The sequence below is a fragment of the Pithys albifrons genome, chromosome 1 (genome assembly GCF_047495875.1).
Source record: "Pithys albifrons albifrons isolate INPA30051 chromosome 1, PitAlb_v1, whole genome shotgun sequence".
Classification (NCBI taxonomy): Eukaryota; Metazoa; Chordata; class Aves; order Passeriformes; family Thamnophilidae; genus Pithys; species Pithys albifrons.
In genome coordinates, this window is record NC_092458.1 from 90208965 (window position 1) to 90221760 (window position 12796).

The 12796-nt window shown below is 45.1% G+C and overlaps 1 protein-coding gene across 1 annotated transcript in view; it reads left to right on the top strand.

Annotated features, from left to right (window-relative positions):
* CASQ2 (calsequestrin 2) overlaps window positions 1-12796 on the top strand; it is a 33697-nt gene that overhangs the window by 14630 nt on the left and 6271 nt on the right. Inside the window, exons 3-8 of the mRNA XM_071572162.1 lie at window positions 222-322; window positions 2903-3014; window positions 4371-4444; window positions 4908-5038; window positions 9418-9463; window positions 12204-12258. Of these exons, the coding sequence (XP_071428263.1) occupies window positions 222-322; window positions 2903-3014; window positions 4371-4444; window positions 4908-5038; window positions 9418-9463; window positions 12204-12258 (519 nt within the window). The remainder of the gene's footprint in view (window positions 1-221; window positions 323-2902; window positions 3015-4370; window positions 4445-4907; window positions 5039-9417; window positions 9464-12203; window positions 12259-12796) is intronic.

The window sequence follows — 12796 nt, forward strand, 5'->3', positions numbered from 1 at the left end:
ACATTTGGGAAGAAGTTAACATCAGTTCTGGCTGAAGTCTGTTCCCATGCCATGAAATATCAGTCAGGAGATTGCTCAGGTTGTTTTTATAGAACAACACAGTGAACTGGCAACTGCATTTTCCAGGGAGTTATTGCTGGAATAACAAGCAAGATATTCTGCAGTAAAAATGCTTTTAGTGGCGTGTTAACAACATTATGTTTCCTGTCTCCTTCTTTCAGGCTTGCTTGAAGAGGGGAGCCTCTATGTCTTTAAGGATGAGCGGTTGATCGAATTTGATGGGGAACTGGCCACAGATGTCTTGGTGGAATTTCTCTTGGATGTAAGCAGAGAAAAGCTCAGAGCTAGATAAAACCTCTCAGAGAAGACCTTGTAAATACTCAGTTTGCTAAAAACCACAAGTGTATCTTTGAAATTCCATCTGTTTGCTACTCACTGGTAGAGATGGCATTTGCCATCTTCCTCAATACTTGTCTGACCATGAGTTCTCAGGAAAGCTGGTATCTTTATATGTCACCAGCCACTTATATCTTAGAGACATTATGCGCTCTTTCTTGTTTATGGAGCATTTGAATGGAAGCAACCAACAATCCGACATAACTGACTGCTGGTCACCTACTTCAGTTAGCAAGTTGGTGTGAAAATACCTTGCCGTTTGCAAAGTCTTCCACACCTTTTTTTTTAAAGAAGAGTTATTTTCAAAAGAAAGAATATCCAAGAAGTAGGATTCTTATAGAGCTACTAAAAAAGCTCAATGCATTGAAAAAGCCTTATGCTGCAAATTATTTTTCCATTTCTAGACACACACGATGTAATGTTTCTTCAGTGAACTTCCTGAATTGCACTGCCATAAGTGAGAGAAAGTCAAGGCCCTAGGACTAAACGCTCTTGAGTAATTTTGTGCACAGGCACAATAAGATACTCACCTTTGTGCCTAAATGCAAAAGAGTTTCTGAATTCCCCATCAACATGTTGCACTTCTCTTTATTTACATTTTATTCCTGAGAGAGGCAACAGCCCAAAACCACGGTCTTTGCTTTGTAATGAAACTGTTTTACAGTGGCTTGGCTTTCCTTTGAAATGAGCAGCCAAGCAGTAACACAGATAAGGGAGGCAAGGCAAGCAGTGCAGCTGGCAGGGGCTGTTTCCCAGGGTGGCAGGTTGCTTACATGGTTCCCTGTGGTGCAGGACTGCTGATGAGGAGAAGCATGGCCAGGGAAGAGAAACAGATCTCTAGAACCTCAGGTCTCCCATGACAATGTCTGTGGCTGTGTGCATTGGGTCTTGTGGCCAAAACACATGCAAGTGGATTCAAGAACAGAAATGGGCATCTGCCCTACTCAGGCCACAGACAGGTCAGGGCTTTGCCATGACCCCACAGCAGTGGGATCCCTCGTTCCCATGGCTCAGGCCACCATGGCAGCAGGAAACTGCACAGCTGCTGCAGGCACAGCAGAGGCACAGCCTCCCACTGGAGCACCGCTCACAAGGAGTGAAGGGTGAGGTGCATTGTGAGGTTTTGCTTGGTATGCCTTGTGGTGTGCCACTGAAAAATCATTTTCTGTGAAAAAAAAGAAGAGTCCAAGTATTTCTGTTTCTACATGTTCCACTGAAGAAGGAAAATACCTGGCAAAGCAGGAAATAAAACCAAACACATCTGTGGTACCTTGGCAGCCTGGTCTGAAATGAAAAAGAAACCCAGAGGTTCTCTCCTTCTCTGTAGGCTGCACGGTGGCCTGCCTGCTTTTTTTTTTTCATCTAATGAAAACACACCTGATTTACAGCAGTATTATTAGGCAAAATAATCAGTCTGAATCTTTCCACCACCAATGACTAGTTAAGAAAACAGAAACAAAGTTTAAATTTACAGTAGGCTAAAGTGCCAGATAGGTCTTCCAAATTACTCATCAACACTGATGTGTGTGGGGCCAAAGCATGGGTTTAAACCATTCTGCATAGGAGGATCACCCAGAAAAATTCACATCCAGACTTTCCACTGTTCCAAATCTCTGTTTGGCCATTGTCTAACATGCTGGTTTTAATGTTTTTCAAAAGCAAGTTCTTTGCAATTCTTCCAGCAAATGTGATTTGAAAACAAGTATATATAGGTATATATGTACCACTTACAAAACCTCACAATGCTCATACCAGGTCCTTTCAACTGCTCTTCCTTCTTCTCATCCTCCCTAAAGCCAGTTGCAATTAAGACTCATCACAGCAGGTCCCTCAGCATCCATTTGGGTTACTAAGTCCTCTATCAGCCTCCTTCTCGATGCTTCCACCTATGCAGTGAACCTACTAATGTCTTTCTTTCAAGGTGACCTGCATCTCTTGATTCCTCACATTAAGGCAGAGAGTGCTAATTAGGGTTTCCAAACAGTAGAGAAATTGGGTGACCCCTTTCTCTTCACTTGGGCTGCTTGTGACACACCCTGCCAGGCATAGGTTGGTGCTGCAAATCACTGTGTTATCACATGCATTCTTCCAGCAAATGTGATTTGAAAACAAGTATATATAGGTATATATGTACCACTTACAAAACCTCACAATGCTCATACCAGGTCCTTTCAACTGCTCTTCCTTCTTCTCATCCTCCCTAAAGCCAGTTGCAATTAAGACTCATCACAGCAGGTCCCTCAGCATCCATTTGGGTTACTAAGTCCTCTATCAGCCTCCTTCTCGATGCTTCCACCTATGCAGTGAACCTACTAATGTCTTTCTTTCAAGGTGACCTGCATCTCTTGATTCCTCACATTAAGGCAGAGAGTGCTAATTAGGGTTTCCAAACAGTAGAGAAATTGGGTGACCCCTTTCTCTTCACTTGGGCTGCTTGTGACACACCCTGCCAGGCATAGGTTGGTGCTGCAAATCACTGTGTTATCACATGCATTTGTCATGGCAGTTGCTAGAAGACCCTGTGGAAGTCATAAACAGCAAGCTGGAGCTTCAGGCCTTTGACCAGATTGATGACGAAATCAAACTCATCGGGTACTTCAAAGGAGAAGACTCTGAACGTAAGATGAATATTGTTCCTGTGGGGCTTAGAGCCTGGTGGGGGCTCCCGGGGCTTTGGGGACCAGGCATTGGGTGTTCTGCATGAATGTTAAGGGTGTTAGGGGTACATGGCAGGGTGTGACAATGTGAAAATTGCTGGAGGATGAGGTAGGGTTGCAGGCAAGTTTCTGGTGGTGTTACGCATGACCCCGTTTCTACACCAACAGCCATGACCCTTCTGCAAGGTGTCTGTTGGTAAAGGGGCCATTATCCAGGAGCTCCTGAAGTAAAGTAGGTTTACCTCACCCTAAATCAGCTGAGGGTACAGTTACACGGGGTAAGGAACTAAAAGGAGCAAAGTGCCCCTTCTTATGAGCAGTGAACCTAAAAGATTGAGGAAAGAGGAAGGAAAGGAGGGAGGCGAAAGGAAAGGGGGACACATTAAATACTAACTTGGCAAACATACAGCAGCATTAAGTAGGGGCCTTTGGGGCAGCCCAGCAGAGGCTGATCCCCAAGACTTGGAAGAGGCTGATCCCATGCCCTGAGGGATGTGCAACTCAGGGACCATTTGAGACAAACTCAAGTTTCACAAGTCTAGAGAAGCCCTCACTTGAGACTCTCTATTCCATGCCCCTACAGTGTCCTCTACCAGCCCCAAGTGCTGCCCCTGCTCTCCAGGCATCCCACACTTGTAAGGCCTTGCCTGTAGCAAAAAGACAGGTCTTCTTACCTGAACAAGAAACATATCGCCAGGTCTGCTGCAACCGAACAGTCCATCCACCTTTCTCTTCAACTTTCTCAAAATGGGCTGCAGGGCAGCTTGGGCAGGGCTGTGACCCTGATACTGTTCAGTAATAAATACTTTGAAGAGAGGTGGTAAAAACCCGTTGTAAAGATCTCCTGCCAGGCTGAGAGCATCCTTCCTTAATGCAGCATGAGGACCTGATAGCAGTAACAGTAAAAACATACCTCATTCTTGCCCCCTCGTCCTGCAGCAGGAGAAATACGCCTAATCATGCTTGGTGACTATTTAGGGAATGGTAGCAATTATTAATGCTGGAGAAACTCCATGTGTTACCCAGGCTGAACTCCCCCTGGACCTGCTTCACAGGGCTGCTGATTTTATCCCCAGTTAAATGTGCCATTAAGTTAGGTGTAGTTTCCTGAGCACTGTGGAGCTGCACAGCATGTTGCTCCACATGAAATGGTCCTTCTTTGTAAACCCTAAAAAGATGGAGGAAATGTAGGGCAGTCATCTGATGAAGTTTGCAATAATTTATATTTGTTCTTCTCTGGTGCCTTCTGTGCTGATCAAAGTGTGGCCAGCTGTGTATTTGTGAAATACATTCTTCATTCCTTTTTTCTCCTTCCAGATTTCAAGGCATTTGAAGAAGCTGCTGAACAATTCCAGCCATACATCAAGTTCTTTGCCACATTTGACAAAGGGGTAAGCACCCACAGACTTACATGGGAGCTCCCAGATGCCACCACCTGTTTTCTGAGAGCTCAAGATGTTCCTGGAATTATTATGTGGCTCCAGCTTCTCATTTTCAGTGTTCCTGTATTTTGTGGCATTGGTGTCCACATTGGGATGGATTTGGCTCTGTCACTAGATAAAAGATCATTTCTGGAGTATGGAAGGAGCTTCTGATATGAGTTTGTAAGCCACCTCCACTAGGTCTGCAGGACCCTGACTCTGGCTTTGCTCTGCTCCACTGCTTGACACCAGTGGTGGAGAGAGCATCAGTGGGTTTTTAACCAAGGAAAGATCTATTTTGTGGGCCACCCCTAGGAGTGCATGCTTTGAGAGAAAGCAACACCTTGATCTCAACTCTGACACCAGAAGAGCCCCTGGGTGTCCAAAGAGGCGCATCAGGCTCCCTCACCTCTGACTATCTGCATCACAACAGGTTGCAAAGAAGCTGGGTCTGAAGATGAATGAGGTGGACTTCTATGAACCATTTATGGATGAGCCTGTTCACATCCCTGATAAGCCTTACACAGAAGAGGAGCTGGTTGAATTTGTGAGAGAACACAAAAGGTATGTAGTGTACAGGATTGTCCTGGACAAGGGAAGTGGATAAAAGTGTCTGTCATTGCAACCTTGCCTCTCTAGCACATCCCTCTCTGAAAGAAAGAGGATGATGATCAACTTTTTCGCAGTTTGCTGACCCAGGTTTAGGCTTGTGGCTATTTTTTTCCTACTCTGAGGTGCAAGTATCTTCACAGCAATCAGACCTCACTACAATGGGACTGTGACAACACAGCCTCCTCCTCCTCCTTCTTCCTAGTTGTTGATGATGGCTAGGCTTTGCGAAAAAGATTTTGGGAACGGCTCTCCCCACGTGGGTGTGTCCTTCGAGCCTGCGCAGTGGATTTTTTTAGGTGAGGCACAGCGTGCGCAGAACTGGCCCCACCCTTTAACTCCTAAGGTTCATCTGCCACAGCCGAGTGAGCTTGGATGGTGACAGTGAAGTCCTCGGGATGAAAGCAGGGCCATCGATATAGAGGGGGGATCTCAAAGAGGGCTCAACTGGAGGTCTGTGTTCACCGACAGTGGTTTTAGAGACAGGAGATCATCTCTGGAATCTGGAACTCACCAGACTTGGAAACAGATCTCTGCTTTTTCTGAAATATGAAGGGCTCCTCTATCTCTCATGTACTCGAAATTCACTTTGTTGACCTTCTGTACTTCTTGACCTCAGTCCTTCCCGTCTTTTTTTCCCCAAGCTCTTTCTGTCAAGCAGCAGCATCAGGAAGCTAATTAAACATAGTCAGCTAAATGCTAGCCTAATAAGGCAAGATCTTCACCAACATAAAATTGCTGTGGAATGCCCCCAAGTCTTACAAATTTCAAGATTCTTTGTGGTGCTTGGTAGGGTCAAGAGGTGGGCCATGCATTTTGCTGGAGCCATGAATCAGAAGAGAATTAGAAGGAGTCTTGTAAAACCAGATGATTGAAATCTCAAACTTGCCAAGGTGCTGCCATGGCAAGGGAAGAACCCTGGGGTGATAGTGATATGTTCCCAGCAGTTAATGCTGAGCCTCTCAGAGCAGAAGTGTTTCTCCCTGCCTTGCCACCAGTAAAGGACCTAAACTCACAGGCTGGAATTAGTCAGACCTGGGGGTGATCAGGCCTGTAAACTAAAATGAAGCAACCTCAGTAGCTGCCACATGCTGATTCCCTGTAGGAACTTGGCAGGATACTCTTTGCAGGAAGGTATAGAGAATCACTGGCCTCCTCCCCCTGACAGCAGACTTTCTTCTTAGGCATGCACTAACCCTCTTATGAGGTGGAAAGCCCCACTGCCACCTTTCCATCTCTCTGAAGGAGCCTTGTCACATCAACAGGGAAAGCTACCACTGGTCAAGAGTATCCAGGCTCTTTGGCATGCCTTAAACAGTGCTTCCAAAAATGGCTCCCTGCTACTGTGCCCAGGCAGGCTTCACCTCCACTTCTTCCAGAAACTGGGATCTGCTGAGTTTTTGTTGCAGCTTTGGGACAAGAGTTGAAGCAGGTGCCCAGGAGGAGCCCATACACAACCTGCCAGCTGAGGGTTTACCAGGTGTCTGCAGGCTGTGGTAGTAAAGTTCATCCTCTCTCAAGCAGGTCAATGAGCCAGTGTTCAGCATGGTGGGATGACTTGTGCAAGGCTGCACAGCAGATGGGTGTCCATATGGGCATGGTGGCCAGGCACCATGACCCCAAGGTCTCAGCCCTGATTTTGCTCGCAGTTGCACACGAACAAATAGCATGGTAGCTCCTCTGCTTGCAGCAAGAGGCCTCTGGGCTTGTGCCTGTTTTACATGCCAAATGCTGGGGTTGGACCCCAACTTCTCTGCAATTGTGGTGTAGCGGTGCGGAGGCTGAATTCTGCTCCCCGTTAGTTAACAAAACCCTGCTTACCTCACTCCTTCCAGCACAGGGAAGTACCCCGAGTAACAACACAGCAATCAGTAAGTGTGGGTGTCATCAGATCTTTCCCACTGAGTTTCCTTTCTCCAAGTGCCTCCCCCAGAGAACAGCTTAGGGAAAGTGTCTTGAAAGCCAAGTACAAGTATGCCTAAGTATATAATATGCATTCACCTGGTACAATCTGCGGGTTTGGACTATCAACAATTAGAGGATTTACTGGGTCAAAAATTGTATATCTTAGCAGTTATTTCTTCAATTTCTATAGTAGTTTTTACCTTATTTCTGTTTTGGTGCTGAAAGTACCCAATTGTAATGACTTTTGTAGCTGAATTATGCATTGCATCAAAAGACCATTCCTATTTGTTCAGTTTATACCTGCTACCTACTAATGTTTCCAGGCAACTACTAACTCTTGTGTTAAGAAGAACAATGGCTAATACTTTAGGTAATCTGTAGGGAGAGAGTCACAGAATATTCTGAGTTGGAAGGGACCCACAAGGATCATTGAGTTCAAATCAAATGAATGGCATGCACAGGGATCAAACTCGTGACCTTGCCATTATTAGTGCCATGTCATAAGCTATTAAATTCTTTTCTTTACCATTCCTGATTTTTCAGATGCCCTGGCAAATCCCTCTTCAGTCACCTCTTTTACAAGATGAAGAATTCTTATCTATTTAATCTTCACCAAATAGAGCTCATTCCATATCTTCACTCATCACTGCCATGTTTCCATATGCCTTTTTCAGTTGTCCATATAATTTCTGTGATGGGATAGCTGAACTACACATACATTCACTTCGGCAATGCAGTAGCTGTCCATTGCCATAAGGGTATGATATGTCCCACTCCTTGGTCACTTCCCAACTATTCGTAACCTTATTTTTGCCCTTTTGCTTTGGAGCTGATGCTTTCTCAATTTTTTACAACTAGGCCTCTTTCCTGAGAAGTGATAATTAATTAAAACTAATTTAGAATCCATTGTTGCACCTGCATAATCATGGTTGGTTTCTGCTAATGTGTTACTTCCTATGTTGTTGTTTATCATGCAGACACTCAAGTCTCAGGAGATCCCTCTGTATCACCTCACAGTCAGGCCTCTGCTGCTCATCAAAGAACTGGATATGATAAGCAAGTGCTGCCATATTCCTATTTCCCATCTTTTTCAGACTATATGAGATTATGCTATGCATGTGACCGTGCCAAAGAGTATGCTATGAATCTTAATTGGTTCATTCTGCCTGTCAGGAAAACAGCATTCATCTCCACCCTTCAATGTTATTAATCCACAGGAGGATCCCCTCCTCTGATCTAACTGCAGTTCAGTTTCCCTGAGAGCCTTTAAAAAGGGATCTTGTCCAATCATTCTCTGAAGGCTGCTCACCACGTTCACCAGCATACCTTCACCCACTTGTTACCTTGCTCTGGGAACTCCATAGCTATGACTTTACTCCTAAAGGCCATGTATCTCTTGTGCAATTTCTTCAAATGTCTGTTAGCTATAACTTTGCTGATAGCATTGTGCCCATAAGGAAGTCACCCTTCCAGATCTGTGGCCCCTCAGGTCCTTTAGGAACCTCTAAAAATGATCGCTGTTACCACTGCTCTGACAGTGAGGCAAACTGAAGCTACAGAATAGGTGTCTCACTTACACCACCTGGTTCTGGCAACACGCTGCTACTCCCTTCACCAATCTGTCCTAAAACCTCATGGACTCACACTTCTCTTTGCAACAGGTCCTGGGGTGGGTCAGCCACAGAGGCTTGCTCTGCTGGGGGATCCTCCCTGAACACTTGATGCCAACAGAGTGTCAAAGGATGACTTGTGATTGTCTACCATGGTCTTGTGTTCCTTGGGTGTCCTTTTATCACCACAGTCAACTCTCAGCCTGCCAGGCTCCCTTCCAGGCTTCCTGCTACAGATGTGTCTGAAAATATTCACTCTTCTTTTTTTTTTTTTTGTCTTTTATGAACTATTTCTCAAAAAAATTTTGCTTTGACTAGTCTTAGCGTTTAGATTTTCCTGTCAGTGGTTATTAGAATATGAATTTTCTTCACAGAGTTTGTTCTGTCTTCTTTGCTTCAGCAGAGGCTGGCAGAATTTCTGTGCTGAAATTATGCTGGGGTGAAACTAGGAGAAAAGCCCATTAAGAGTGTCCCAGGGAATGAAAAACAAAAGTGAATGGGTCACCCCATGCTCTCAGAACAGGCACAACAATCTGCCATGTGTAGGACTAATTTATCAGCACATCCCAGCACAGAGAGGCATCTCATCTTCCCAAGCACAAATAGTAGCTGCAATGACTTCAGTGGGGCCAGGGGCAGGGTTTTATCACCATAAATAAAAGCAGAAATTGACCTACAGTGCCCCCATGCTTGCACTCAAAATGTGGCTGAGTCCAGCTCCAGTCAAACGTGCCATGGTGACCTTTTCCATGTTTCTGGCAGCATCATGTGTGACAGTGCTGGATATGTCCTCAAAGAGTGTTTCTGTCTTCCTTTCAGGGCCACCTTGAGGAAGCTACGTCCAGAGGACATGTTTGAGACATGGGTAAGAACATGAGGGTGGGAAGCTTTGTATCCTCTGCCAACTTCCATTAAGAAACTGCTGCTCAGCTCCAGCCTCTGCCTGGGAAAAACATTATCTTTCTTTCCTTGCAAAGCTACTTTCTCTTCTGGGAAGAATGGAAAGCCTTGGCTGTGATACCTACTGCCTGAGTTCAAATGGTGGGCTCAAATGCTTTGCTCAACCACGGTGGACAGCTAAGCTGGGTCCCGTTTGCTCCACAGATGGAAAAAGGAAAGCTAAGCAGTGTGCAAGGCAGGTGGTGGGACTGTGATAGAGCTATGGAGGGCATCCTGCCCCAAGATGCTCCAGCTCAGCTAACGGATATCAGTGCTAGTGGTGGGATGATTTCAGTGGCTTACATGATGGGGGAGCTGGTGAGATTGTACAGATGTCTCATGGAAATTCACAGAATCATAGACTGGTTTGGGTTGGAAGGGACCTTAAATATCATCCAGGTCCAACGCCCCTGCCATGGCAGGTACATCTTCCACCAGACTAGGTTGCTCAATGCCCCATCCAATCTGGCCTTGAACACTCCAGGGATGGGGCATCCACAACATCTCTGGACAACCTGTTCCAGTCTCACCACCCTCACAGTAAAGAACTGCTTCCGAATATTTAATCTAAATATACCCTCTTTCAGTTTAAAGCCATTCCCCCTCATTCTGTGACTACATGTCCTTGTAAAAGTAACAGAGCAGTCATACAATTTAAAATGCAAGTGAGGGCAGGCAGTACATTATATAGATATATAGATTTCAAAGGAGATCGTGCATTGATTGCACTTCTTGAGGTGTAAGCAAGCTGCAAATCAGCAGCTGTGAAGAACTAAGCAGAAGTTTAGCCCCTATAACACACAGAGGACTCTTGCGGTCTGCAGAACTGGGGAAAAAGGGAAGGGTGAAAATGAAAGAAAAATTGTGTATAACAAATTATCCCTTCACTGTGAATGAATTTGATGTTAAAAACTAGTCAGGGACCCTCAAGTCCCAGATGAATGCTGAAAACCAAAGCTAAACAGGTGCTTTACAGACACTAAGGAAGACGCAGTCATTTCTCATAAGGGCTCAATGTGTTTATAACAGCATTCAGATGTCCCCTTGCTTGGCTGTGTAACATGAAACGCCACAGGACTCCAAAGTGGCAAAAATCTTGAGAGTCTTTAATACAACAAGGCAAGACATAATAAAACTGAACCAGGAGTTATGAGCCACTTAGGCATGATAGCTTTTAATTTTGTTTTGAAATACAATTCTGTATAGAACATAGCTTGCAAGATGCATTGAGGCCCCTCCAAGGTTTTTAATGGAGCTTCTGTGAGACCAAAATTCCACATGCACTAGTTTTGCTTTGAAACTGAACATGTCTAAGATAGCCTCAGCAAAAGTGGAATTGACAGCGGTGGGATGTTTGCCTCAGCAGCAGCCTGGGAATACAGACCTTGCCTTTACTACCAGCTGGGAAATCGTACCTACAGAAGATATAGGGATGGATTCTGATCTCTCTGCAAGTTCACAAACTTCCTCAATGCCTTCACTGAAGTTAGTTCAGTTTTGCTGGCTGCCTTGGAGGTCAGAATAAAACTACGTTATATAACTATATACAAGTAATTATATATGGCATATATACATTAGCTGTATTTTGATGTTGGACAATGCTGCTGGCAAATACAAAGAAAAAGTAACAGTGTAGATTTTGCCAGCTGTAAGTGGCCTGAATCCCAAGTAAATCTGCCTAGAATGTCCCAGTGAAAATGTATTCCCTGAAGACATCCACAAAGGCTCAGCATCGACTATTGTTTTTAAAGATAATGTTTTCCACTTAATCTTTCAGGGGCTTTTTGCCTTTCAGTTTTTGATGGTGGCTTTGTCACCTCTGGGCTCAGAAGGGAAAAGAAATTAGCATTTAGATGGGAATTTTTTCTTGCATTAAAACCAATTGAAATGGAAACCAGGACCGACAGCGGGTGAGGAAGGTGAAACCGATCTGTGGGATAATTCAGAGACGACATTCATAGCAGGCAGATGATGAACTGTCTGGCAGATCCATTGGCCTTTGCCAATATCATTACCCATTTCTCATGTGTCTCATGGAGAAAAGCAGTCTAGCAGGCTGTCATTTCTGTTCTCCACTCATTGGAGCCATGAAATGAGCCCCCCACACAATTCCCCTCACTGTTCATGGAGACCCTCACCTAAAGCAGAGACCCTTCATCTCCCAAAAGGGATCCAGATGCCTCTCATGTTGTGAGATATCTTCCTTTGCTGGTGCCCAAGGAGCATGTTCTGTGACTGATCATGGTGGCAGATATTTGTTTCCCTGCAAACCATCCCTTGAGAGCTGCAAATTGATGAGTGTAGGTGGCCTCAGGTATAAAGCAAGAGCCTATATTCCTATGCTAGAGAGCCCTTGACCTTCTCTGTAGTCAAATTTTTGCCCCACACCATCAGAAGCTCCCTCATCTTTGCCATCATGGTGCCACCTCATCTTTAACTGAAGAGTTTCAACAACACTACCCAAACTACCCACTTAGACACCTAATACCTTCACGACTCACCCTCACCTCAGCTCCCATTTCAGTTATCTCAGTGGGGTCAAGTCAGGCCTCCCTTTGCAAGTGTCCTGCTTGTTTGAAGGGATCCCACTGTTCCTAATCTCCAGCAACTGCCTGGGCTCAGCCCTTTCTTCCCGGCCCATCAGTAAGGGTTTTGTTTGTTTCCAGGAGGATGACATGGAGGGTATCCACATCGTAGCCTTTGCTGAAGAAGATGACCCAGGTAAGAGGCCATTTTCTTCCTTGTGTGACTCTCATCCCTCAAGAGAGAGTATTTTCTCATGTTTTTTTTGCATAGTGGAGCTTAGCACACAGGCTGGGATGGGGAGCCCCAGCCTGACGTGATAGGGAGCCAGGATGCTTCTGGGTGTTTATGCTAGCAGAAGTGCTAGCCAGCATTCAAATTTTGGATATAAATTTGCCAGGGGAAAAAAAGTCATCCCCTCCACCCCAGCACCAGGATTTGCTCCCTGACTTTTCATCCATCTTGCTGTGTGGCTCTGGGAAAGTGTCTAGGTCTGGGTGTGTGATAGGCATGTGGGAAAATCGAGGCCACCACCTCCTGAAAAGCTGTGGCATCAGTGCTTTTCAGAGCCATCAACATGTCGAAAAGTTTTGGCCTCTTGGGGGCTCAGTTCCTCCCTCACCACAAGAAAATAGTGACATTGTTCTACTCCAAGGAAGGATTATGAGACTTAATTCATGTGTAACTAATTTCAATACCAGGGGAGGATGCCTGACATTAAAAGCTTTTTTATCAA